The sequence below is a fragment of the Vidua chalybeata genome, chromosome 37 (assembly GCF_026979565.1).
Source record: "Vidua chalybeata isolate OUT-0048 chromosome 37, bVidCha1 merged haplotype, whole genome shotgun sequence".
NCBI classification, from domain to species: domain Eukaryota; kingdom Metazoa; phylum Chordata; class Aves; order Passeriformes; family Viduidae; genus Vidua; species Vidua chalybeata.
The window spans coordinates 210,326-237,204 of NC_071566.1; the positions used below are offsets into that span (position 1 = coordinate 210,326).

Below are 26,879 nucleotides of genomic sequence, written 5' to 3' on the forward strand. Positions count from 1 at the left end.
CTTGGAGTGGGCGGGCGTGAAGGTGGGGGGCGGGAGAAGCGAGATCTCGCGAGACCGCCGTTCTACTCAATGCGAGGTCTCGCGACATTTGGTGTGGCGGGAGGGCGGGAAGGAGGAGGGCGCGGGGAGGAAGGGGGGGGGGAGAAAGGAAGGAGATCTCGCGAGATCGCAATGCGTCTGAATGGGAGGTCTCGCGAGATCTGAGGGGGGGCGGGAAAGGCGGGAGGAGCTGAGGGGTGGGAGGAGGAGGAGGAGGAGGGCGGCGCGCGAGATCTCGCGAGAGCGCCCATTGGCGGAGCGCTGCGCTCTCGCGAGAGCCGGCCGGGCGCGCGCGCGGCCGCCGCCATTTGCCGGCGTCTTCCCCCTCAGCGGCGCGGACTCCATTTCCCGTGAGCCCTGAGGGAGAGGGGGGCGGAGGGCCCGGGGGGGGCCCCGGGGGGGGGGTTTGGGGGTGCAGAGGGGGGGTCTCGGTGAGGGGGGAGGGGGCACCCGGCCGCCATTTGGCGGCGGAGGCGGAGCGGCAGCGGAGGCGCCTCCCCGGGGCACCCCCTCCCCTCAGGGCCCGTCCCGCGCCGTCCTTCCGCCTCTTCCTCCTCCTCCTCCTCCTCCTCCTCCTCCGCCGCTGCCCCCCCCGTGAGGCGGCGGGACCGGCCGGGAGCGATCGGTAACGGGGGAGGGGGCGGCGGGGTCGGGGGAGGGGTGAGGGACCCCCGGTGTGAGGTGAGGAGTGAGGGACCCCCGGTGTGAGGTGAGGGGTGAGGGACCCCCGGTGTGAGGGGTGAGGGACCCCCGGTGTGAGGGGTGAGGGGTGAGGGACCCCCGGTGTGAGGTGAGGGGTGAGGGACCCCCGGTGTGAGGTGAGGGGTGAGGGACCCCCGGTGTGAGGGTGAGGGACCCCCGGTGTGTGAGGTGAGGGACCCCCGGTGTGAGGGGTGAGGGACCCCCGGTGTGAGGGGTGAGGGACCCCCGGTGTGTGAGGTGAGGGACCCCCGGTGTGAGGGGTGAGGGACCCCCGGTGTGAGGTGAGGGACCCCCGGTGTGAGGTGAGGGGCTGAGGGACCCCCGGTGTGAGGGGTGAGGGGTGAGGGACCCCCGGTGTGAGGGGTGAGGGACCCCCGGTGTGAGGGGTGAGGGACCCCCGGTGTGAGGTGAGGGACCCCCGGTGTGAGGAGTGAGGGGTGAGGGACCCCCGGTGTGAGGTGAGGGACCCCCGGTGTGAGGTGAGGGACCCCCGGTGTGAGGAGTGAGGGGTGAGGACCCCCGGTGTGGGGCTCAATGTTGGGTCAGGGGCTGTGAGGGGTTTGGGGTCCCTGGTTTGGGGTCCCTGGTTTGGGGTCTCTGGTTTGGGGACTCTGGTTTGGAGTTTGGGGTCTCTGGTTTGGGGTCTCTGGTTTGGGGTCTCTGGTTTGGGTTTGGGGTCTCTGGTTTGGGGTCTCTGGTTTGGGGTTGGGGGTCTCGGGTTTGGGGTCTCTGGTTTGGGGTTTGGGGTCTCTGGTTTGGGGTCTCTGGTTTGGGGTTTGGGGTCCCTGGTTTGGGGTTTGGGGTCCCTGGTTTGGGGTTTGGGGTCTCTGGTTTGGGGTTTGGGGTCTCTGGTTTGGGTTTGGGGTCTCTGGTTTGGGGTCTCTGGTTTGGGTTTGGGGTCTCTGGTTTGGGGTTTGGGGTCTCTGGTTTGGGGTTTGGGGTCTCTGGTTTGGGGTCTCTGGTTTGGGTTTGGGGTCTCTGGTTTGGGGTCTCTGGTTTGGGGTTTGGGGTCTCTGGTTTGGGGTTTGGGGTCTCTGGTTTGGGGTCTCTGGTTTGGGGTCTCTGGTTTGGGGTTTGGGGTCTCTGGTTTGGGGTCTCTGGTTTGGGGTTGGGGTCTCTGGTTTGGGGTCTCTGGTTTGGGGTCCCTGGTTTGGGGTTTGGGGTCTCTGGTTTGGGGTCTCTGGTTTGGGGTTTGGGGTCTCTGGTTTGGGGTTTGGGGTCCCTGGTTTGGGTTTGGGGTCCCTGATTTGGGTCAGGGGCTGTGAGGGGTTTGGGGTTGCAGTGTGGGGTAAAGGTAGGGCTGGGGTCCCCATGTAGGGTTTGGGGTCCCAGTTTGGGATTTGGGGGTCCCAGTTTGGGGTTTGGGGTCCCAGTTTGGGATTTGGGTCCCAGTTTGGGATTTGGGGGTCCCAGTTTGGGATTTGGGGGTCCCAGTTTGGGATTTGGGGGTCCCAGTTTGGGATTTGGGTCCCAGTTTGGGGTTTGGGGTCCCAGTTTGGGACAGGTGAGCCCAGGTGACCCCAAATCTCAGTTCTCCCCTCCCCCACAAAGGTCAGAGAGCACCTGAGGGGGGGGAGGGGCAGGTGAGCCCCAGGTGTGCCCAGGTGAGCCCAGGTGAGCCCAGGTACCCCCAGGTGAGCCCAGGTGAGCTCAGGTACCCCCAGGTGAGCCCAGGTACCCCCAGGTGAGCCCAGGTGAGCCCAGGTACCCCCAGGTGAGCCCAGGTACCCCCAGGTGAGCCCAGGTGAGCCCAGGTGAGCTCAGGTACCCCCAGGTGTGCCCAGGACCCCCCAGGTGAGCTCAGGTACCCCCAGGTGTGCCCCAGGTGCTCTCAGGTGTGCCCAGGTGTGTTCCCCATCCCTGACTCACCTGTTCTGCTCTCCCCAGGTGCTCTCAGCTGCCCCCAGGTGCTCTCAGGTGTGCCCAGGACCCCCCCCAGGTACGTGCCCCACCCCTGCCCCGCCCAGGTACCCCCAGGTGTGCTCAGACCCCCCCAGGTGTGCTTAGAACCCCCCAGGTGTGTCCCAGGTGTGTCTTAGGTCTGTCAGGTGTCCCAGCTGTGTCTCACCTGTCCCTCCCCTGTCCCCAGGTGTGTCTCACCTGTCCCTCCCCTGTCCCCAGGTGTGTCTCACCTGTCCCTCACCTGTCCCCAGGTGTGTCTCACCTGTCCCTCACCTGTCCCCAGGTGTGTCTTACCTGTCCCTCACCTGTCCCCAGGTGTGTCTCACCTGTCCCTCCCCTGTCCCCAGGTGTGTCTCACCTGTCCCTCCCCTGTCCCCAGGTGTGTCTCACCTGTCCCTCCCCTGTCCCCAGGTGTGTCTCACCTGTCCCTCCCCTGTCCCCAGGTGTGTCTCACCTGTCCCTCACCTGTCCCTCACCTGTCCCCAGGTGTGTCTCACCTGTCCCTCACCTGTCCCTCCCCTGTCCCCAGGTGTGTCTCACCTGTCCCTCCCCTGTCCCCAGGTGTGTCTCACCTGTCCCTCACCTGTCCCTCACCTGTCCCCAGGTGTGTCTCACCTGTCCCTCACCTGTTCCCAGGACGCCCCCCCGGCCTCACCGGCACCGTGGAAGTGGAGTGTGAGGAGGAGGAGGAGGGCCCCGCGCACACAGGTGAGGCACGCCCAGGTGAGGGGCGGGGCAGGTGAGACCTGCACAGGTGAGGGGCGGGGCAGGTGAGGCCTGCACAGGTGAGGGGCGGGGCAGGTGAGACCTGCACAGGTGAGGGGTGGGGCAGGTGAGACCTGCACAGGTGAGGGGTGGAACAGGTGAAATCTGCACAGGTGAGGGGTAGAACAGGTGAGACCTGCACAGGTGAGGGGTGGAACAGGTGAGACCTGCACAGGTGAGGGGTGGAACAGGTGAGACCTGCACAGGTGAGGGGCAGGGCAGGTGAGGCTGGGGGGGCTCAGGTGAGGTTGGGGATGCTCAGGTGAGTCTCACCTGTGCCAGGTGAGGTCCCAGGTATGTCAGGTGAGGTCTCAAGTGTTTCTCACCTGTGCAGGTGCCGCGGCGCAGGTGAGGCTGGGGGGCTCAGGTGAGGTTAGGGATGCTCAGGTGAGTCTCACCTGTGCCAGGTGAGGTCCCAGGTGTGTCAGGTGTGTCTCACCTGTGCAGGTGCCGCGGCGCAGGTGAGGCTGGGGGTTCCCAGGTGAGGTTAGGGATGCTCAGGTGAGGCTGGGGGTTCCCAGGTGTGTCTCACCTGTGCCAGGTGTGTCTCACCTGTGCTCACCTGTGCAGGTGCCGCGGCGCAGGTGAGGCTGGGGGTTCCCAGGTGAGGCTGGGGGGGCTCAGGTGAGGTCCCAGGTGTGTCTCACCTGTGCTCACCTGTGCAGGTGCCGCGGCGCAGGTGAGGCTGGGGGTTCCCAGGTGAGGTTAGGGATGCTCAGGTGAGTCTCACCTGTGTCAGGTGTGTCTCACCTGTGCTCACCTGTGCAGGTGCCGCGGCGCAGGTGAGGCTGGGCCGCCCGGGCGCGCCCCCCCAGCATGAGGCGCCCCCTACCCAGCAGCCCCTGCGGCCGGGGGGGGGGGGCGGCCCCGGGGCCCCCCCGCCCCACCCCCACCCACCGCTGCACCCCCAGGTGAGTGGGGGAGGGGAGGAGAGGGGGGACCCCCAAAACGGCCCCAAAAATGCCCCAAAATCCCCAAAACTGACCCCAAAAATGGCCCAAAATCCCCCAAAACGGCCCCAAAAATCCCCCCCAGAACGGCCCCAAAATCCCAAAAACGGCCCCAAAAATGGCCCAAAATCACCAATAAACGGCCCCAAAAATCCCCCCAAAAACGGCCCCAAAAATGGCCCAAAATCACCAATAAACGGCCCCAAAAATCCCCCCAAAAACGGCCCCAAAAATGGCCCAAAATCACCAATAAACGGCCCCAAAAATCCCCCCAAAAACGGCTCAAAATCCCCAAAAATGGCCCCAAAAATGGCTGAAAAATGGCCCCAAAAATGGCTCAAAATCACCAAAAATGGCCCCAAAATTCCCAAAAATGGCTCAAAATCACCAAAAACGGCCCCCAAAATCCCCCCCAGAACGGCCCCAAAATCCCCCCCAAAAACGGCCCCAAAAATGGCCCAAAATCACCAAAAAACGGCCCCAAAATCCCCAAAAATGACCCCAAAAATGGCTCAAAAATCAACAAAAAATGGCCCCAAAATCCCCGAAATGACCCGAAAAATGGCTCAAAAATGGCACCAAAAATGGCCCCAAAATACCCAAAAATGACCCCAAAAATGGCTCAAAAATCACCAAAAAACGGCCCCAAAATCCCCAAAAATTACCCCAAAAATGGCTCCAAAATCCGCAAAAATGGCACCGAAAATGGCCCAAACTCCCCCAAACTCCCCCCAAAAATGGCTGCAAAATTCCCCCACAAATGGTCCTAAAATCCCCCAAAATCACCAAAAAATGATCCCAACATCCCCCAAAAGGATCCCAAAATACCCCAAAATGGTCCCAGAATCCCCCAGAAATGGCCCCAAAATCCCCAAAAATCCCCCCAGAAATGCCCTAAAAGTCACCGAAAATAGCCCCAAAATCCGCAGAAGTCCCCAAAAATGACCCCAAAAATGGCTCAAAAATCACCAAAAAAAACAGCTCCAAAATCCTCCAAAAATGGCTCAGAAATCGCCGAAAAATGGACCCAAAATCTCCCCCAGGAATGGCCCCAAAATCCCCAAAAATCCCCCAAAAGGGCCCCAAAATCCCCCCAAATGGTCCCAAAATCCCCCCAAATGGCCCCAAAATCCCCAAAAATTCCCCAGAAATGGCCCCAAAATGGCCCCAAAATCCCCAAAGATCACCAAGAAATGATCCCAAAACCCCCCAAAAAGCAGCCCCAAAATGGCCCCGAAATCCCCAAAACTCCCCCAGAAATGGCCCAAAATCCCCAAAAATCTCCCCAAAATGGCCCCAGAATCCCCAAAATAGCCAAAAAATTACGCCAAAATCCCTGAAAATCTCCCCAAAATGGCCCCAAAATTCCCCCCACAGATGGCCTTAAAATCCCCCAAAATCGCCAAAAAATGACCCCAAAATCCCACAAAAACAGCTCTAAAATGGCCCCAAAATCCCCAAAAATGGCCAAAAAACGACCCCAAAACCCCCCGAAAAACAGCCCCAAAATGGCTCCAAAATCCCCAAAATTCCCCCCAAAATTCCCCCTACAGATGGCTCCAAAATCCTCAAAAATCACCAAAAAATGGCCCCAAAATCCCCAAAATGGCCCCGAAATCCCCCAAAATGATCCCAAAATCCCCCAAAATGGCCCCAAAATCCCCCAAAAATGGCCCCAGAATCCCCAAAATCAGCAAAAAAATGACCCCAAAACACCCCAAGAAATGGCCCCAAAATGGCCCCAGAATTCCCCCCAAAATTGCCCCAAAACCCCCCCAAAACGGCCCCAAAATCCCCCAGAATTGCCCCAAAACCCGCCCAAAATTCCCCAAAATCCCCCAAACCACCCCAAAATTTCAGATGTTTTCCCTAAAACCCCAAATTTTTTTCTCAAATCCTCCCACAATCCCCCAAAATTCCCCAGAAATCCCCCCAAAATCTCCTAAAATCACCCTAAAATCCCCACAAAACCTCTCATAATCCTCTAAAATCTCATAAAATCTCCTGGAAATCTTCTAAAATCCCCCCCAAACCACCCCAAAATCCCAAATTTTCCCCTAGAAAACCCAAATTTTCCCAAAATCCCCTGAATTTTCCCCAAATCTCCAGGTGTCCTCGGGCAGGATGAGCGGCTCTTCTCAAATCCCCCCAAAACCCCCAAATTTCCCCCTAAAAACCCCAAATTTTCTCCTAAAAACCCCAATTTTTCCCCTAAAAACCCCCAAATTTTCCCTGAATTTTCCCAAAATCCCCCGATTTTGCCCCAAATCTGCCCTCCCCAGGTGCCCTCGGGCAGGATGAGCGGCTCCAGCCCCGTGTCCCTGTGTCCCTAAATCCCCGAAATCCCCCTGAAAACCCCAAATTTCCTCCTATAAACCCCAAATTTCCCTCTAAAAACCCCAAATTTCCCCCTAAAAACCCCAAATTTTCTGCTAAAAACCCCAAATTTTCTCCTAGAAGCCCCAAATTTTTTCCTAAAACCCCCAAATTTCTGTGAATTTCCCCAAAATCTCCTGTTTTTACCCTAAATCTCCCCTCCCCAGGTGCCCTCGGGCAGGATGAGCGGCTCCAGCCCCGTGTCCCTGTGTCACTGAAACTCCCCAAACCCCCTAAAATCCCCCCAAAATCCTCCCCAAAAACCCCAAATCTCCCCCTAAAACCCCCAAATTTCGCCCTAAAACCCCCAGATTTTCCCCTAAAAACCCCAGATTTTCCCAAAATCCCCTGGTTTTGCCCCAAATCTGCAGGTGCCCTCGGGCAGGATGAGCGGCTCCAGCCCCGTGTCCCTGTGTCCCCAAATCCCCGAAATCCCCCTGAAAACCCCAAATTTCCTCCTACAAACCCCAAATCTCCCCCTAAAAACCCCAAATTTCCCCCTAAAAACCCCAGATTTTCCCAAAATCCCCCGATTTTGCCCCAAATCTACAGGTGCCCTCGGGCAGGATGACCGGCTCCAGCCCTGTGTCCCTTTGTCCCTAAATCCCCCAAAACCCCAAATTTTCTGCTAAAAACCCCAAATTTTCTCCTAAAAACCCCAAATTTTTTCCTAAAACCCCCAAATTTCTGTGAATTTCCTCAAAATCTCCTGTTTTTACCCCAAATCTCCCCTCCCCAGGTGCCCTCGGGCAGGATGAGCGGCTCCAGCCCCGTGTCCCTGTGTCCCCAAATCCCCGAAATCCCCCTGAAAACCCCAAATTTCCTCCTACAAACCCCAAATCTCCCCCTAAAAACCCCAAATTTCCCCCTAAAAACCCCAGATTTTCCCAAAATCCCCTGGTTTTGCCCCAAATCTGCAGGTGCCCTCGGGCAGGATGACCGGCTCCAGCCCCGTGTCCCTGTGTCACTGAAACCCCCTAAACCCCCTAAAATCCCCCAAAATCCCCCCCAAAAACCCCAAATCTCCCCCTAAAAACCCAAATTTTCTCGTAAAACCCCCAAATTTTCTCCTAAAAACCCCAAATTTTTTCCTAAAACCCCCAAATTTCCGTGAATTTTCCCAAAATCCCCTGGTTTTGCCCCAAATCTGCAGGTGCCCTCGGGCAGGATGACCGGCTCCAGCCCCGTGTCCCTGTGTCCCTAAATCCCCCAAAATCCCCCCCAAAAACCCCAAATCTCCCCCTAAAACCCCCAGATTTTCCCCTAAAAACCCCAGATTTTCCCCTAAATCCCCCAAATTTCCCCCTAAAAACCCCAAATTTCCTCCTATAAACCCCAAATTTTCTCCTAAAAACCCCAAATTTTCCCAAAATCCCCTGGTTTTGCCCCAAATCTGCAGGTGCCCTCGGGCAGGATGAGCGGATCCAGCCCCGTGTCCCTGTGTCCCCAAACCCCCTAAAATCCCCCCAAAATCCCCCCCAAAACCCCAAATTTCCCCCTAAAACCCCCAAATTCCCTCCTAAAACCCCCAAATCTCCCCCTAAAAACCCCAAATTTCCCCCTAAAAACCCCAGATTTTCCCAAAATCCCCTGGTTTTGCCCCAAATCTGCAGGTGCCCTCGGGCAGGATGACCGGCTCCAGCCCCGTGTCCCTGTGTCACTGAAACCCCCTAAACCCCCTAAAATCCCCCAAAATCCCCCCTAAAAACCCCAAATCTCCCCCTAAAAACCCCAAATTTTCTCGTAAAACCCCCAAATTTTCTCCTAAAAACCCCAAATTTTTTCCTAAAACCCCCAAATTTCCGTGAATTTTCCCAAAATCCCCTGGTTTTGCCCCAAATCTGCAGGTGCCCTCGGGCAGGATGACCGGCTCCAGCCCCGTGTCCCTGTGTCCCTAAATCCCCCAAAATTCCCCCCAAAAACCCCAAATTTCCTCCTAAAAACCCCAAATCTCCCCCTAAAAACCCCAGGTTTTCCCCTAAAACCCCCAGATTTTCCCAAAATCCCCTGCTTTTGCCCCAAATCTGCAGGTGCCCTCGGGCAGGATGACCGGCTCCAGCCCCGTGTCCCCGGCCTCGTCCTCGGGGGGCTCCCCCGGCAGCCCCTCCCCCCCCGGGCCCCCCGGCCGGCCCCGCCCCCCGAGGGCCCCCCCGAGGGCCCCCCCGGCCCCCCCGAGCCCCCCTGGCTGTGGGAGCGGAGCCCGGCCGAGATCGCCGAGCAGGCCAAGCACGTAAGGGTTAACTGGTTATACTGGTTTGTACTGGTTTGTACTGGGAATGGGCTGGGAACGGGCTGGGAATGGTTATACTGGGCTATACTGGGTTATACTGGGCTATACTGGGCTATACTGGGTTATACTGGGTTATACTGGGCTATACTGGGTTATACTGGGCTATACTGGGTTATACTGGGTTATACTGGGCTATACTGGGCTATACTGGGTTATACTGGGCTATACTGGGCTATACTGGGTTATACTGGGCTATACTGGGTTATACTGGGTTATACTGGGCTATACTGGGTTATACTGGGCTATACTGGGCTATACTGGGTTATACTGGGTTATACTGGGCTATACTGGGCTATACTGGGTTATACTGGGCTATACTGGGTTATACTGGGTTATACTGGTTATACTGGGCTATACTGGGCTATACTGGGTTATACTGGGAGCGGAGCCCGGCCGAGATCGCCGAGCAGGCCAAGCACGTAAGGGTTAAACCATACTGGTTTGTACTGGTTTGTACTGGTTTTTACTGGTTTGTACTGGTTTGTACTGGGAATGGGCTGGGAACGGGCTGGGAATGGTTATACTGGGTTATACTGGGTTATACTGGGTTATACTGGGCTATACTGGGCTATACTGGGCTATACTGGGCTATACTGGGTTATACTGGATTATACTGGGCTATACTGGGCTATACTGGGTTATACTGGGTTATACTGGGTTATACTGGGTTATACTGGGCTATACTGGGCTATACTGGGTTATACTGGGTTATACTGGGTTATACTGGGCTATACTGGGTTATACTGGGTTATACTGGGTTATACTGGCTATACTGGGTTATACTGGGTTATACTGGGTTATACTGGGTTATACTGGCTATACTGGGCTATACTGGGTTATACTGGGCTATACTGGGTTATACTGGGCTATACTGGGCTATACTGGGCTATACTGGGTTATACTGGTTATACTGGGCTATACTGGGTTATACTGGTTATACTGGGCTATACTGGGCTATACTGGGTTATACTGGGCTATACTGGATTATACTGGGTTATACTGGGCTATACTGGGTTATACTGGGTTATACTGGGTTATACTGGGAGCGGAGCCCGGCCGAGATCGCCGAGCAGGCCAAGCACGTAAGGGTTAACTGGTTATACTGGTTTGTACTGGTTTGTACTGGTTTGTACTGGGAATGGGCTGGGAATGGTTATACTGGGTTATGCTGGGTTATACTGGTTATACTGGGCTATACTGGGCTATACTGGGCTATACTGGGCTATACTGGGTTATACTGGGCTATACTGGGCTATACTGGGTTATACTGGGTTATACTGGGCTATACTGGGTTATACTGGGCTATACTGGGTTATACTGGGCTATACTGGGTTATACTGGGAGCGGAGCCCGGCCGAGATCGCCGAGCAGGCCAAGCACGTAAGGGTTAAACCATACTGGTTTGTACTGGTTTGTACTGGTTTGTACTGGGAATGGGCTGGGAATGGGCTGGGAATGGTTATACTGGGTTATACTGGGTTATACTGGGTTATACTGGGCTATACTGGTCTATACTGGGTTATACTGGGTTATACTGGGCTATACTGGGCTATACTGGATTATACTGGGTTATACTGGGCTATACTGGGTTATACTGGGCTATACTGGTCTATACTGGGTTATACTGGGTTATACTGGTCTATACTGGGTTATACTGGGTTATACTGGGTTATACTGGGCTATACTGGGCTATACTGGGTTATACTGGGCTATACTGGGTTATACTGGGTTATACTGGGTTATACTGGGCTATACTGGGCTATACTGGGCTATACTGGGTTATACTGGGTTATACTGGGTTATACTGGGCTATACTGGGCTATACTGGGCTATACTGGGTTATACTGGGTTATACTGGGCTATACTGGGCTATACTGGGCTATACTGGGTTATACTGGGTTATACTGGTTATACTGGGTTATACTGGTTATACTGGGCTATACTGGGTTATACTGGTTATACTGGGCTATACTGGTCTATACTGGGTTATACTGGTTATACTGGGTTATACTGGGTTATACTGGGTTATACTGGGCTATACTGGGCTATACTGGGCTATACTGGGTTATACTGGGTTATACTGGGTTATACTGGGTTATACTGGGCTATACTGGGCTATACTGGGCTATACTGGGTTATACTGGGTTATACTGGGCTATACTGGGCTATACTGGGTTATACTGGGTTATACTGGTTATACTGGGTTATACTGGTTATACTGGGCTATACTGGGTTATACTGGTTATACTGGGCTATACTGGTCTATACTGGGTTATACTGGTTATACTGGGTTATACTGGGTTATACTGGTTATACTGGGCTATACTGGGCTATACTGGGCTATACTGGGTTATACTGGGTTATACTGGGTTATACTGGTTATACTGGGCTATACTGGGTTATACTGGGCTATACTGGGCTATACTGGGCTATACTGGGTTATACTGGGCTATACTGGATTATACTGGGTTATACTGGGCTATACTGGGTTATACTGGGTTATACTGGGAGCGGAGCCCGGCCGAGATCGCCGAGCAGGCCAAGCACGTAAGGGTTAACTGGTTATACTGGTTTGTACTGGTTTGTACTGGTTTGTACTGGGAATGGGCTGGGAATGGTTATACTGGGTTATGCTGGGTTATACTGGGTTATACTGGGCTATACTGGGCTATACTGGGCTATACTGGGTTATACTGGGCTATACTGGGCTATACTGGGTTATACTGGGTTATACTGGGCTATACTGGGTTATACTGGGCTATACTGGGTTATACTGGGCTATACTGGGTTATACTGGGTTATACTGGGTTATACTGGGTTATACTGGGTTATACTGGTTATACTGGGCTATACTGGGCTATACTGGGTTATACTGGGTTATACTGGCTATACTGGGTTATACTGGGCTATACTGGGTTATACTGGGCTATACTGGGTTATACTGGGTTATGCTGGGCTATACTGGGTTATACTGGGCTATACTGGGTTATATTGGGTTACACTGGGTTATACTGGTTTGGACTGGTTTGAACTGGTTTGGACTGGTTTGGACTGGTTGGGCGTTGTGGGGGACTGGGACAAACTGGGAGGGACTGGGGATGGAACTGGGGATGGAACTGGGGGGATTTTGGGGTTTTTGGGGTTTTTTTGTTCCAAAAATCACCTGAGCTCACCTGTCCCACCTGTCCCACCTGTCTCACCTGTCCCACCTGTCCCTCACCTGTCTCACCTGTCTCACCTGAGCTCACCTGTGCTCACCTGCCCCTCACCTGTCTCACCTGTGCTCACCTGTCCCACCTGTGCTCACCTGTCTCACCTGTCCCACCTGTCCCACCTGTCTCACCTGTCTCACCTGTCTCACCTGTCCCTCACCTGTCTCACCTGTCTCACCTGAGCTCACCTGTGCTCACCTGCCCCTCACCTGTCTCACCTGTGCTCACCTGTCTCACCTGTGCTCACCTGTGCTCACCTGTCTCACCTGTGCTCACCTGTCCCACCTGTGCTCACCTGTCTCACCTGTCTCACCTGTCCCCAGGTGAAGCCGAGGTTTTTGAGCAAAATAACCTCAATTTACTCAATTTTTGGTATAAAATTTTGGGGTTTTTTGCCATTTTTTTGGGGTTTTTTTTGCCTTACCTGTCCCCACCTGCCCCTCACCTGTCTCACCTGTCTCACCTGTCTCACCTGTCTCACCTGTCTCACCTGTGCTCACCTGTCCCACCTGTCTCACCTGTGCTTATCTGTCCCCAGCCTTTAGATGTTTTTGAGCAAAGTGACCCCAATTTATTCCATTTTTGGGATAAAATTTTGGGGTTTTTTGCCATTTTTTCGGGTTTTTTTTTTTGCCTCACCCGTCTCACCTGTCCCCACCTGTGCTCACCTGTGCAGGAGGCCGAGGTGGAGCACCGCGTGGCCGAGATGAAGCGCGAGGGTTTCTGGTCGCTGCGGCGCCTGCCCAAGGTGCCCGAGCCGGCGCGGCCCAAGGTGCACTGGGACTACCTGTGCGAGGAGATGCAGTGGCTGGCCGCCGACTTCGCCCAGGAGAGGCGCTGGAAGAGGGGCGTGGCCAGGAAGGTAACGCACCTGGGCACACCTGGGCACACCTGGCAGAAATCTGGGTGAAAATCGGGCGAAAATTGGGAGTTTTTTGGGGATTTTTGGTCTCCTGGAACACCTGTGGTGGCATCTCAGGTGGGTTTTGAACACCTGGAGAAGGTCAGGTCACACCTGGGCACACCTGTGAACACCTGGGAGAAATACCAGTGAAGTTTGGGAGAAATTTGGGTGAAATTCGGGTGAGTTTTGGGTGTTTCTCGGGGATTTTTGGTCACCTGGAGCACCTGTGGTGGCATCTCAGGTGGGTTTTGAGCACCTGGAGAAGCTCAGGTGACACCTGGGCACACCTGGGCACACCTGTGAACACCTGGGAGAAATTGGGGTGAAAATTGGGTGAAATTCGGGCGATTTTTGGGAGTTTTTTGGTCACCTGGAGCACCTGTGGTGGCATCTCAGGTGGGTTTTGAACACCTGGAGCTGCTCAGGTCCCACCTGGGCACACCTGGGCACACCTGGGGGAAATTTGGGTGAAAATTGGGCGAAATTCGGGCAAAATTCGGGTGAGTTTTGGCAGTTTCTCGGGGATTTTTGGTGGCCTGGAGCACCTGTGGTGGTATCACAGGTGGGTTTTGAACACCTGGAGAAGGTCAGGTGACACCTGGGCACACCTGGGCACACCTGGGCACACCTGTGAACACCTGGGAGAAATTGGGGTGAAAATTGGGTGAAATTCGGGCGATTTTTGGGAGTTTTTTGGTCACCTGGAGCACCTGTGGTGGCATCTCAGGTGGGTTTTGAACACCTGGAGAAGCTCAGGTGATACCTGGGCACACCTGTGAACACCTGGGAGAAATACCAGTGAAATTTGGGAGAAATTTGGGTGAAATTCGGGTGAGTTTTGGCAGTTTTTTGGTGATTTTTGGTCACCTGGAGCACCTGTGGTGGTATCACAAGTGGGTTTTGAGCACCTGGAGAAGCTCAGGTGACACCTGGGCACACCTGGGCACACCTGGGCACACCTGGGCACACCTGGGAGAAATTCCAGTGAAATTCGGGCAAAATTTGTTGAAATTTGGGTGAGTTTTGGGAGTTTTTTGGGGAGTTTTGGTCACCTGGAGCACCTGTGGTGGCATCTCAGGTGGGTTTGAGCACCTGGAGCTGCTCAGGTGATATCTGGGCACACCTGGACACACCTCTCTCTCACACCTGTGTTTCACACTTGTCTCACACCTGTCTTTCACCTGTGTCTCACACCTGTCTTTCACACCTGTCTCACCTGTCTCTTACCTGTATCTCACACCTGTCTCTCACACCTGTCTCACCTGTCTCACCTGCCCAGGTGGTGCGGATGGTGATGCGGCACCACGAGGAGCAGCGGGGTCGGGGTGTCTGGTGTCACACCTGTATCTCTCACACCTGTCTCACACCTGTCTCACCTGTCTCTTACCTGTATCTCACACCTGTCTCTCACACCTGTCTCACCTGTCTCACCTGTCTCACCTGTCTCACCTGCCCAGGTGGTGCGGATGGTGATGCGGCACCACGAGGAGCAGCGGGGTCGGGCTGTCTGTGCTGTCACACCTGTCTCACACCTGTCTCTCACACACACCTGTGTCACACCTGTCTCACCTGTCTCTCACACCTGTACCTCACCTGTATCTCTCACCTGTCTCACCTGTCTCACCTGTATCTCTCACCTGTCTCACCTGTCTCACCTGCCCAGGTGGTGCGGATGGTGATGCGGCACCACGAGGAGCAGCGGGGTCGGGCTGTCTGTGCTATCACACCTGTCTCACACCTGTCACACCTGTCTCACCTGTCTCACCTGTCTCTCACCTGTCTCACCTGCGCAGGTGGTGCGGATGGTGATGCAGCACCACGAGGAGCAGCGGGGTCGGGCTGTCTGTGCTGTCACACCTGTCTCACACCTGTCACACCTGTATCTCTCACACCTGTCTCACACCTGTGTCTCTCACCTGTCTCACCTGCGCAGGTGGTGCGGATGGTGCTGCGGCACCACGAGGAGCAGCGGGGTTGGGCTGTCTGTGCTATCACACCTGTCTCACACCTGTCACACCTGTGTCTCTCACCTGATCCTCACCTGTGTCTCTCACCTGTCTCACCTGCGCAGGTGGTGCGGATGGTGATGCGGCACCACGAGGAGCAGCGGCAGCGCCAGGAGCGCGCCAAGCGCGAGGAGCAGGCCAAGCTGCGCCGCGTGGCCGCCGCCATCGCCCGCGAGGTGCGCCACTTCTGGAGCAGCGTCGAGAAGGTACCCACCGCACCTGGGCGCACCTGGGCACACCTGGGGGCACACCTGGGGGCACACCTGGGGATGCATGGGGGTGCATGGGGACACCTGGGGGGCACATAGGATACACCTGGGCACACCTGGGGACACCTGGGGGCACACCTGGGCACACCTGGGGGCACACCTGGGCACACCTTGGGGACATCTCAAGGACACCTGGGCACACCTGGGCACACCTGGGGGTGCATGGGGACACCTGCGGGCACCTGGGGTACACCTGGGATAGACCTGGGCACACCTGGGGGCACCTGGGGGTGCATGGAGACACCTGGGGGCACATAGGATACACCTGGGATAGACCTGGGCACACCTGGGGGCAGCTGGGGGTGCATGGGGACACCTGGGGGCACATAGGATACACCTGGGCATACCTGGGGGCACCTGGGGATGCATGGAGACACCTGGGGGCACATAGGATACACCTGGGCACACCTGGGGGTGCATGGGGACACCTGGGGGCACATAGGATACACCTGGGCATACCTGGGGGCACACCCGGGGGCACCTGGGGGTGCATGGGGACACCTGGGGGCACCTGGGGTACACCTGGGATAGACCTGGGCACACCTGGGGGCACCTGGGGGTGCATGGGGACACCTGGGGGCACACCTGGGGGTGCATGGGAACACCTGCGGGCACCTGGGGTACACCTGGGATAGACCTGGGCACACCTGGGGGCACCTGGGGGCACATGGGGGCACCTGGGGACACATAGGATACACCTGGGGGCACCTGGAACACACTTGGGCACACCTGGGGACACACCTGGGGGCACATGGGGACATATAGGATATACCTGGGCACACCTGAGGGCGCATGGGGACACCTTGGCGCACCTGGGCACACCTGGGGACACACCTGGGGGCACATGGGGGCACATAAGGGCACATAGGATACAACTGGGCACACCTGGGCACACCTGGGGACACATCTGGGGGTGCATGGGGACACCTGGGAGCGCACCTGGGGGCACATCTGAGGACACCTGGGGGCGCATGAGGACACCTGGGGCACACCTGGGCCCACCTGGGGGCACATCTGGGGGCACCTGGCATAGAACTGGGGGCAAGTGGGACACACCTGGGCACGCCTGGGGGGCACATAGGATACGCCCAGGCGCACCTGGGGACACCTGGGGGCACACCTGGGCACACCCGGGATACACCAGAGGACACCTGGGAGCATCTGGGGCACACCTGGGACACACTGGGGGCAGGTCAGTACACCTGGGACACACCTGTGCATATCAGGGCACACCTCGGCACAGCTGGCAACAGGTAAGTACACCTGGGCACACCTGAGCACACCTGGGCACACCTGGGCACACACTGGGGTACGCTTTGATGACCACTGCTGACCATCCCTGACCATCACTGACCATCACTGACCATCACTGACCATCGCTGACCATCGCTGACCATCACTGACCATCACTGACCACTGCTGACCATCACTGACCACTGCTGACCATCACTGACCATCGCTGACCATCGCTGACCATCACTGACCACTGCTGACCATCACTGACCATCGCTGACCATCACTGACCACTGCTGACCATCACTGACCATCGCTGACCATCGCTGACCACTGCTGACCATCACTGACCATCACTGACCATCACTGACCATCGCTGACCATCGCTGACCATTGCTGACCATCACTGACCATCACTGACCATCACTGACCATCGCTGACCATCGCTGACCATCGCTGACCATCACTGACCATCGCTGACCATCGCTGACCATCGCTGACCATCGCTGACCACTGCTGACCATCACTGACCATCGCTGACCATCGCTGACCATCACTGACCATCACTGACCACTGCTGACCATCACTGACCATCGCTGACCATCGCTGACCACTGCTGACCATCACTGACCATCGCTGACCATCACTGACCATCACTGACCACTGCTGACCATCACTGACCACTGCTGACCATCACTGACCATCGCTGACCATCGCTGACCACTGCTGACCATCACTGACCATCGCTGACCATCGCTGACCATCGCTGACCATCGCTGACCATCGCTGACCATTGCTGACCATCACTGACCATCACTGACCATCACTGACCATCGCTGACCATCGCTGACCATCGCTGACCATCACTGACCATCGCTGACCATCGCTGACCATCGCTGACCATCGCTGACCACTGCTGACCATCACTGACCATCGCTGACCATCGCTGACCATCACTGACCATCACTGACCACTGCTGACCATCACTGACCATCGCTGACCATCGCTGACCACTGCTGACCATCGCTGACCATCGCTGACCATCGCTGACCATCGCTGACCATCGCTGACCATCACTGACCATCACTGACCATCGCTGACCATCGCTGACCATCGCTGACCATCGCTGACCATCGCTGACCATCGCTGACCATCACTGACCATCGCTGACCATCGCTGACCATCGCTGACCACTGCTGACCATCACTGACCATCGCTGACCATCACTGACCATCGCTGACCATCACTGACCATCACTGACCATCACTGACCACTGCTGACCATCGCTGACCATCGCTGACCATCACTGACCATCACTGACCACTGCTGACCATCACTGACCATCGCTGACCATCACTGACCATCACTGACCATCGCTGACCATCCCTGACCATCACTGACCACTGCTGACCATCACTGACCATCGCTGACCATCGCTGACCATCGCTGACCATCACTGACCATCACTGACCATCACTGACCATCACTGACCACTGCTGACCATCACTGACCATCGCTGACCATCACTGACCATCACTGACCATCGCTGACCATCCCTGACCATCACTGACCACTGCTGACCATCACTGACCATCACTGACCATCACTGACCATCACTGACCATCGCTGACCATCACTGACCATCGCTGACCATCGCTGACCATCACTGACCATCGCTGACCATCACTGACCACTGCTGACCATCACTGACCATCGCTGACCATCACTGACCACTGCTGACCATCACTGACCATCGCTGACCATCGCTGACCATCACTGACCATCGCTGACCATCGCTGACCATCGCTGACCATCGCTGACCATCCCTGACCATCACTGACCACTGCTGACCATCACTGACCATCGCTGACCATCACTGACCATCACTGACCATCACTGACCATCACTGACCATCACTGACCATCACTGACCACTGCTGACCATCACTGACCATCACTGACCATCACTGACCATCACTGACCATCGCTGACCATCACTGACCATCGCTGACCATCACTGACCATCACTGACCACTGCTGACCATCCCTGACCATCACTGACCATCGCTGACCATCGCTGACCATCACTGACCATCACTGACCACTGCTGACCATCACTGACCATCACTGACCATCACTGACCATCCCTGACCATCGCTGACCATCGCTGACCATCACTGACCATCACTGACCATCACTGACCATCACTGACCATCGCTGACCATCGCTGACCATCACTGACCATCCCTGACCATCACTGACCATCGCTGACCATCGCTGACCATCACTGACCATCACTGACCATCACTGACCATCACTGACCACTGCTGACCATCCCTGACCATCGCTGACCATCACTGACCATCACTGACCATCACTGACCACTGCTGACCATCACTGACCATCCCTGACCATCGCTGACCATCACTGACCATCACTGACCACTGCTGACCATCGCTGACCATCCCTGACAGTGTCACAGGTGTCCTGGGCAGGCACTCAGGTGGTCGGGTGGGTGCACAGGTGAGCACACAGGTGGGTGGATGAGCACACAGGTGAGCACACAGGTGGGTGGATGAGCACACAGGTGGGTGGATGAGCACACAGGTGAGCAAACAGGTGGGTGGATGAGCACACCGGTGCCCAGGTGGGCGCACAGGTAAGCACACAGGTGGGTGGATGAGCGCACAGGTGGGTGGATGAGCACACAGGTGAGCAAACGGGTGGATGAGCACACGGGTGGGTGGATGAGCACATGGGTGGGTGAGCACACAGGTGAGCACACAGGTGGGTGGATGAGCACACAGGTGAGCAAACAGGTGGGTGGATGAGCGCACAGGTGGGTGGACGAGCACACAGGTGAGCACCCCGGTGCCCAGGTGGGCGCACAGGTGAGCACACAGGTGGGTGGATGAGCGCACAGGTGGGTGGACGAGCACACAGGTGAGCACACAGGTGGGTGGATGAGCACACAGGTGAGCACACAGGTGGGTGGATGAGCACACAGGTGGGTGGACGAGCACACAGGTGAGCACCCCGGTGCCCAGGTGAGCACACCGGTGCCCAGGTGAGCACCCCGGTGCCCAGGTGAGCACACAGGCACACAGGTGAGCACACAGGTGCCCAGGTGAGCACACCGGTGGGTGGATGAGCGCACAGGTGAGCACGCAGGCACACAGGTGAGCACCCCGGTGCCCAGGTGGGCGCCCAGGTGAGCCCCGCCACGCCCTCGCGCAGGTGGTGCAGTTCAAGCAGCAGTCGCGCCTGGAGGAGAAGCGCAAGAAGGCGCTGGACCTGCAGCTCGACTTCATCGTGGGCCAGACCGAGCGCTACTCGCACCTGCTGAGCCGCAGCCTCAACGCGCCCCGCCCGCGCCCCGCCCTCACCTGCGCAGGTGCGCGCCCCCGGGCACCGCCCGCGCCGCTCGCGGGGGGGGGGAGAGGGAACACCTGGGGGGGAGAGAGGGCACCTGGGGGGGAGAGAGAACACCTGGGGGGGAGTGGGAACACCTGGGAGAGAGAACACCTGGGGGATAGAGGGCACCTGGGGAGAGAGAGAACACCTGGGGGGAGAGAGAACACCTGGGGGGAGAGAGAACACCTGGGGAGAGAGAGAACACCTGGGGGGATAGAGGGCACCTGGGGAGAGAGAGAGAACACCTGGGGAGAGAGAGAGAACACCTGGGGGGGATAGAGGGCACCTGGGGGGAGAGAGAACACCTGGGGAGAGAGAGAACACCTGGGGAGAGAGAACACCTGGGGGGGTTTGGGGTCACCTGGAGGGGTTTGGGGTCACCTGGAGGGGTTTGGGGTCACCTGGGGGGGTTTGGGGTTACCTGGGGGGGTTTGGGGTTACCTGGGGGGGTGGGGGAAGGGTTTGGGGATCACCTGTGGGGTCTGGGAGGGGTTCAGGTGTCACCTGTTGGTGCCCAGGTGTCACCCATGAGTGCCCAGGTGTCACCCATGGGTGCCCAGGTGTCACCCATGGGTGCCCAGGTGTCACCTGTGGGTGCTCAGGTGTCACCTGTGGGTGCTCAGGTATCACCCGTGGGTGCCCAGGTGTCACCTGTGGGTGCCCAGGTGTCACCCGTGGGTGCTCAGGTGTCACCCGTGGGTGCCCAGGTGTCACCTGTGGGTGCCCAGGTGTCACCCGTGGGTGCTCAGGTGTCACCTGTGGGTGCCGAGGTGTCACCTGTGGGTGCTCAGGTGTCACCTGTGGGTGCTCAGGTGTCACCCATGGGTGCTCAGGTGTCACCTGTGGGTGCTCAGGTGTCACCCGTGGGTGCTCAGGTGTCACCCATGGGTGCTCAGGTGTCACCTGTGAGTGCTCAGGTGTCACCCATGGGTGCTCAGGTGTCACCTGTGGGTGCTCAGGTGTCACCTGTGGGTGCTCAGGTGTCACCCGTGGGTGCTCAGGTGTCACCTGTGAGTGCTCAGGTGTCACCTGTGGGTGCTCAGGTGTCACCTGTGGGTGCTCAGGTATCACCTGTGGGTGCTCAGGTGTCACCTGTGGGTGCTCAGGGAGGCCCAGGTGTCACCCATGGGTGCCCAGGTGTCACCTGTGCCCCCCAGGTGTCCCAGCTCTCACCTGTCCTCTCCTTTGCAGCCCCGGCCGAGAGCCCCCCCCGGCCCCTCGGGGACCTCCTGGGCTCCCTCCCTCCACAGGTACCGCCCCTCCCCCCACAGGTACCACCCCTCCCCCCACAGGTACCGCCCCTCCCCCACCCCCCACAGGTACCGCCCCTCCCCCCACAGGTACCGCCCCTCCCCCTCCCCCCACAGGTACCGCCCCTCCCCCCGCAGGTACCGCCCCTCCCCCCACAGGTACCGCCCCTCCCCCACCCCCCGCAGGTACCGCCCCTCCCCCACCACACCTGTCCTCTCCCCCCCTCACCTGTCTCCTCCCCGTTTTACCTGTTCCCATCTCTCTCACCTGTCGCACTCTCACTTGTCCATCTCTCACCTGTCCCACTCTTACGTGTCCCATTCTCACCTGTCCCATTCTCACCTGTCCCCTCCCCCACTCTCACCTGTCTCATCTGTGTCTCACCTGTCTCTCACATGTCAGTCTCTCACCTGTGTCTCACCTGTGTCTCACCTGTCTCAGTCTCACCTGTGCTAGTCTTACCTGTCCGTGTCTCCCGTCTGTCTCTCACCTGTGTCTCACCTGTTCGTGTCTCACCTGTCTGTGTCTTACCTGTCCCTGTCTCACGTGTCCCCTCCACCAGTCTCACCTGTGTCTCTCTCACCTGTCTGTCTCACCTGTCTCTCACCTGTGTCTCACCTGTGTCTCACCTGTCTCTCACCTGTGTCTCACCTGTGTCTCACCTGTGTCTCACCTGTCCATGTCTCACCTGTCCATGTCTCACCTGTGTCTCACCTGTCCATGTCTCACCTGTGTCTCTCACCTGTCCATGTCTCACCTGTGTCTCACCTGTCTCTCACCTGTGTCTCTCTCACCTGTCCATGTCTCACTTGTGTCTCTCTCACCTGTCCATGTCTCACCTGTGTCTCTCTCACCTGTCCATGTCTCACCTGTGTCTCTCTCACCTGTCCATGTCTCACCTGTGTCTCTCTCACCTGTCCATGTCTCACTTGTGTCTCTCTCACCTGTCCATGTCTCACCTGTGTCTCTCTCACCTGTCCATGTCTCACCTGTGTCTCTCTCACCTGTCCATGTCTCACCTGTGTCTCACCTGTGCCCTCCCCAGGTGCTGCGGCGGGGCCGGGACCCTCCCCCGCCCTGGGGGCCGCGCGAGGAGGACGAAGAGTTCGAGGCTGAGGAGGAGGAGGGTGAGGGGGAGGGGACGGGGGACAGGTGAGGGTGGGACAGGTGAGGGTGGGACAGGTGAGACACAGGTGAGGGTAGGACAGGTGAGGGTGGGACAGGTGAGGGTGGGACAGGTGAGAGGGGACAGGTGAGAGTGGGACAGGTGAGGGTGGGACAGGTGAGGGTGGGACAGGTGAGAGGGGACAGGTGAGAGTGGGACAGGTGAGAGGGGACAGGTGAGAGTGGGACAGGTGAGAGGGGACAGGTGAGAGTGGGACAGGTGAGGGTGGGACAGGTGAGGGTGGGACAGGTGAGAGATGGACAGGTGAGAGTGGGACAGGTGAGAGGGGACAGGTGAGAGATGGACAGGTGAGAGGGGACAGGTGAGAGGGGGGAGTGGACAGGTGAGGGTGGGATGGGGGAGGGGACATACCTGGAGTGCACACGGCCGGTTTGGTGCCATTTGTTCCCATTTTGGTCCCGTTTGGTGCCATTTTGGTGCCATTTTGATGCTTTTTGATGCCATTTTGTTCCCGTTTTGGTGCCATTTTTTCCCATTTTGGTGCCCTTTTGGTGCCATGTGGTGCCATTTGGTGCCTTTGGTGCCATTTTGGTGCCATTTGGTGCCATTTTGGTGCTTTTTGGTCCCATTTTGTTTCCATTTTGGTGCCATTTTGGTGCAATTTTTTCCCATTTTGTTTCCATTTTGGTGCCATTTTTTCCCATTTTGTTTCCATTTTGGTGCCATTTTTTCCCATTTTTTCCCATTTTGGTGCCATTTGGACCCATTTTTTCCCTTTTTTTCCCATTTTGGTGCCATTTTTTCCCATTTTGGTGCCATTTGGACCCATTTTTTCCCATTTTGTTCCCATTTTGGTGCCATTTGGTGCCATTTTGGTGCCATTTTGGTGCCCTTTGGTGACCCCGGTGCCCCCAGGTGAGGATGAGGAGGAGACGATCGCGGCCCAGGAGCGCCTGGAGGGCGACGTCGATCACCAGCAGGAGCTGGACGACCTGGCCAGGGAGGGTAAGGGCCAGAAACGCCCCAAAATCACCCCAAAAATACCCAAAATCACCCCAAAACCCCCAGCAGGAGCTGGACGAGTTGGCCAGGGAGGGTAAGGGACAAAAAAAGCCCAAAATTACCAAAAAAATCACCCCAAAAATACCCCAAAGTCACCCCAAAACCCCCAGCAGGAGCTGGATGCGCTGGCCAGGGAGGGTAAGGGACAAAAAAAGCCCAAAATTACCAAAAAAATCACCCCAAAAATACCCCAAAGTCACCCCAAAACCCCCAGCAGGAGCTGGATGCGCTGGCCAGGGAGGGTAAGGGACAAAAACACCCCAAAATCACCCCAAATCACCCCAAAAATACCCCAAATCACCCCAAAATGACCCCAAAATCAACCCCAAATCACCCCAAAATCACCCCAAAAATACCCCAAAGTCACCCCAAAACCCCCATCAGGAGCTGGACGACCTGGCCAGGGAGGATAAGGGACAAAAACACCCCAAATAACCCCAAAAATACCCCAAATCACCCCAAAATGACCCCAAAATCACCCCCAAAATCACCCCAAAAATACCCCAAAATCAGCTAAAATCACCCCAAAGTCACCCCAGAATCACCCAAAAAATACCCAAAATCACCCCAAAAACACCCAAAATCACCTAAAATAACCCCAAATTACCCAAAATCACTCAAAATCACCCCAAAATAACCCCAAAATCACCCCAAAAATACCCCCAAATCACCTGAAATTACCCAAATCCCCCAGCAGGAGCTGGATGAGCTGGCCAGGGAGGGTAAGGGCCAGAAACACCCAAAAATAGCCAAAATCACCCCAAAATCACCCAAAAAATACCCCAAATCACCCAAATATCACCCAAAATTACCCAAAATAACCCCAAATCAACCCAAAATTACCCCAAATCACCCCAAAATTACCCAAAATCTCCCAAAATTACCCCAGAAATACCCAAAATCACCCCAAAATCACCCCAAATCACCCAAAAAATACCCAAAATCACCCCAAATACCCCAAAATTACCCAAAATAACCCCAAATCAACCCAAAATTACCCCAAATCACCCCAAAATTACCCAAAATCTCCCAAAATTAACCCAGAAATACCCAAAATCACCCCAAAATCACCCCAAATCACCCCAAAAATACCCAAAATCACCCCAAATACCCCAAAATTACCCAAAATAACCCCAAATCAACCCAAAATTACCCCAAATCACCCCAAAATTACCCAAAATCTCCCAAAATTACCCCAGAAATACCCAAAATCACCCCAAAATCACCCCAAAATTACCCAAAATCTCCCAAAATTACCCCAGAAATACCCAAAATCACCCCAAAATTACCCCAAAATCAGCTAAAATCACCCAAAATCTCCCAAAATTACCCAAAATCTCTCAAAATTACCCCAGAAATACCCAAAATCACCCCAAAATCAGCTAAAATCACCCAAAATCTCCCAAAATTACCCCAAAACTACCCAAAATCACCCCAAAATTACCCCAAAATCAGCTAAAATTACCCAAAATCTCCCAAAATTACCCCAGAAATACCCAAAATCACCCCAAAATTACCCCAAAATCAGCTAAAATTACCCAAAATCTCCCAAAATTACCCCAGAAATACCCAAAATCACCCCAAAATTACCCCAAAATCAGCTAAAATCACCCAAAATCTCCCAAAATTACCCCAGAAATACCCAAAATCACCCCAAAATCACCGCAAACCCCCAGCAGGAGCTGGACGGGTTGGCCAGGGAGGGTGAGGGACAGAAACATCCCAAAAATAGCCAAAATCACCCCAAAATCGCCTCAAAACACCCCAAAATCAACTTGAAATATCCCGGAATAATTAAAAATGGTCCCAAAGTGCCCCAAAAACCACCTGAAACCCCAAAAATGTCCAAAAATTAGCCCCAAAAATCCCAAAAAATCCACCTGAGACCCCAAAAATCACCCCAAAATCAACCTGAAACCCCAAAAATGTCCAAAAATCACCCCAAAATCACCCCAAAGTGCCCCAAAATCCACCTGAAACCCCAAAAAACGTCCAAAAATCTCCCCAAAATCTACCTGGAACCCCCAAAAATGTCCAAAAATCCCCCCAAAATCACCCCAAAGTGCCCCAAAATCCACCTGAAACCCCAAAAAACGTCCAAAAATCATCCCAAAATCCACCTGGAACCCCCAAAAATGTCCAAAAAATCCCAAAAAATCAACCTGAAACCCCAAAAATGTCCAAAAATCACCCCAAAATCCACCTGAAACCCCAAAAATGTCCAAAAATCAGCCCAAAAAATCCCAAAAAATCAACCTGAAACCCCAAAAATGTCCAAAAATCACCCCAAAATCCACCTGAAACCCTAAAAATGTCCCAAAATTAGCCCCAAAAATCCCAAAAAATCCACCTGAGACCCCAAAAATCACCCCAAAATCAACCTGAAACCCTAAAAATGTCCAAAAATCACCCCAAAATCACCCCAAAGTGCCCCAAAATCCACCTGAAACCCCAAAAAACGTCCAAAAATCTCCCCAAAATCTACCTGGAACCCCCAAAAATGTCCAAAAATCAGCCCAAAATCCACCTGGAACCCCCAAAAATGTCCAGAAATCCCCCCAAAATCACCCCAAAGTGCCCCAAAATCCACCTGAAACCCCAAAAAATGTCCAAAAAATCCCAAAAAATCAACCTGAAACCCCAAAAACGTCCAAAAATCATCCCAAAATCACCTCAAAGTGCCCCAAAATCAGCTCTAAAATGCCAAAATGACCCAAAATGTTTCAAAATCAGCCCTAAATGCCCTAAAATGATTTTCAGATCAAGCCTGAAATTCAAAAATGAACCAAAATGACCCAAAATCAGCTCTAAAACTCCAAAATGACCCAAAAATACCCCAAAAATCAACCCTAAAGCCCAAAAATGAACCAAGATGACCCAAAATCAACTTTTAAAACCCCAAAATTACCCCAAAATACCCCAAAATCAACCCTAAAACCTGGAAATGAACCCCAAAATTACCCAAAATCAACCTTTAAAATCCCAAAATGACCCGAAAATATCCCAAAATCAACCCTAAAACCCGAAATGATCCAAAATTCCCTCCAAAAACTCCAAAATGCCCCAAAATCAGCCCCAAAAAAATCCCAGAATCAGCCCAAAAGGCCCCAAAATTGTCCCAAAAAATCCCAAAGTCCGCCTTAAAGGCCCCAAAATGCCCCAAAATCAGCCCAAAAAATCCCTAAATCTGCCCAAAATATCCCAAAATCAGCCCAGAATCAGCCCAAAAAAAAAAATATCCCAAAGTCCACCTAAAATACCCCAAAATCAGCCCAAAAAAATCAGAAAATCAGCCTTAAACAATCCCAAAACGCCCCAAAATCAGCCCAAAAATCCCAAAATGCCCAAAATGCCCCAAAATCATCCCAAAAAATCCCAA

The 26,879-nt window shown here is 55.2% G+C and overlaps 1 protein-coding gene and 1 long non-coding RNA gene across 2 annotated transcripts in view; both read left to right on the top strand.

Moving 5' to 3' along the window:
* Positions 1 to 630: 630 nt before the first annotated feature.
* LOC128802308 (uncharacterized) lies at positions 631 to 3,761 on the top strand. Its single transcript, XR_008435367.1, has 4 exons — positions 631 to 664; positions 2,629 to 2,680; positions 3,280 to 3,351; positions 3,743 to 3,761. It is a non-coding gene; the product is annotated as an uncharacterized LOC128802308 (long non-coding RNA).
* A 26-nt stretch (positions 3,762 to 3,787) lies between these two features.
* SRCAP (Snf2 related CREBBP activator protein) overlaps positions 3,788 to 26,879 on the top strand; it is a gene marked incomplete at its 3' end in the record, with an annotated part of 59,472 nt that continues 36,380 nt past the window's right edge. Inside the window, exons 1-13 of the mRNA XM_053968613.1 lie at positions 3,788 to 3,795; positions 3,856 to 3,869; positions 3,979 to 3,992; positions 4,074 to 4,087; positions 4,177 to 4,190; positions 4,248 to 4,319; positions 8,765 to 8,964; positions 12,913 to 13,098; positions 15,212 to 15,352; positions 19,885 to 20,041; positions 21,253 to 21,332; positions 22,358 to 22,439; positions 23,354 to 23,443. Of these exons, the coding sequence (XP_053824588.1) occupies positions 3,788 to 3,795; positions 3,856 to 3,869; positions 3,979 to 3,992; positions 4,074 to 4,087; positions 4,177 to 4,190; positions 4,248 to 4,319; positions 8,765 to 8,964; positions 12,913 to 13,098; positions 15,212 to 15,352; positions 19,885 to 20,041; positions 21,253 to 21,332; positions 22,358 to 22,439; positions 23,354 to 23,443 (1,072 nt within the window). The remainder of the gene's footprint in view (positions 3,796 to 3,855; positions 3,870 to 3,978; positions 3,993 to 4,073; positions 4,088 to 4,176; positions 4,191 to 4,247; positions 4,320 to 8,764; positions 8,965 to 12,912; positions 13,099 to 15,211; positions 15,353 to 19,884; positions 20,042 to 21,252; positions 21,333 to 22,357; positions 22,440 to 23,353; positions 23,444 to 26,879) is intronic.